The sequence below is a fragment of the Hipposideros armiger genome, unplaced genomic scaffold (assembly GCF_001890085.2).
Source record: "Hipposideros armiger isolate ML-2016 unplaced genomic scaffold, ASM189008v1 scaffold_94, whole genome shotgun sequence".
Taxonomy (NCBI): Eukaryota; Metazoa; Chordata; class Mammalia; order Chiroptera; family Hipposideridae; genus Hipposideros; species Hipposideros armiger.
The window spans coordinates 4,403,491-4,404,191 of record NW_017731444.1 but is presented as its reverse complement, the minus strand read 5'-3'; the positions used below and the strand labels follow the sequence as shown (position 1 = coordinate 4,404,191).

At 59.9% G+C, this 701-nt stretch overlaps 1 protein-coding gene across 1 annotated transcript in view; it reads right to left on the bottom strand.

Moving 5' to 3' along the window:
* Positions 1–533: 533 nt before the first annotated feature.
* LOC109384384 (WD repeat-containing protein on Y chromosome-like) overlaps positions 534–701 on the bottom strand; it is a 27,701-nt gene continuing 27,533 nt past the window's right edge. Inside the window, exon 16 of the mRNA XM_019645692.1 lies at positions 534–582. Coding sequence (XP_019501237.1) covers positions 534–582 — 49 coding nt within the window. The remainder of the gene's footprint in view (positions 583–701) is intronic.

Genomic DNA, 701 nt, shown 5'->3' with positions numbered 1-701 from the left:
CCACTGATCTCATTCTTGCTGGGAGGCTGAATCAAGTTTCACAGCTCTCCCCAGAGGCAGGACCCAACCGCCACATCACCATAGGACCTGCAAAGCCTCTTCTGGGCTCCAGCCGTCTCGGGCCAGCAGCTGCACGGGGTGTTCTGTGGGAGGGACTCTCCTCCCTGCACCCCCCTGGGGCCTTGCCAGGGAAACATGACCTGACCAGAGACACAGCCTGGTGCCGAAGAGGGCAAGGAACACAGCCCAAACTTATGGACTGTGGACGCCAACATCTGTGAACATTTATTTTCTTCTCCAGGACTCCGGTGAAGAAGGTCAACTTTATCAGAAAGGCAGGGCACAGACAGCCGGGGGAAGGTCCAAATCCTGTGGGCCTGGTAGGGGTTAGCCAGGCACACACAGGGCCCCATGGGCCTGGTCGCCCTGCTGGAGGACTGGAGAGAAGGCTGGGACAGACACCTCAGCACCTGATGTGGGAGCCTTTCTTCACGGAGCTCAGAAGGGTGTCCTTCAGAGGCTAGAGGCCTGCTTCAGGGAGGAGGCGAAGGCATGGGTGTCACCGACCTATGCAGGATGTACCTGGACGCCCGAGACAGGACCAAGGGGGTAGATTGGGCCATGGAGGCTGACCGGGGCCGTGAGGACAAAGAGAACTGGAGCCTCGGAAAGGAGGACACGCTGGTCAGGAGCCTGGAGCC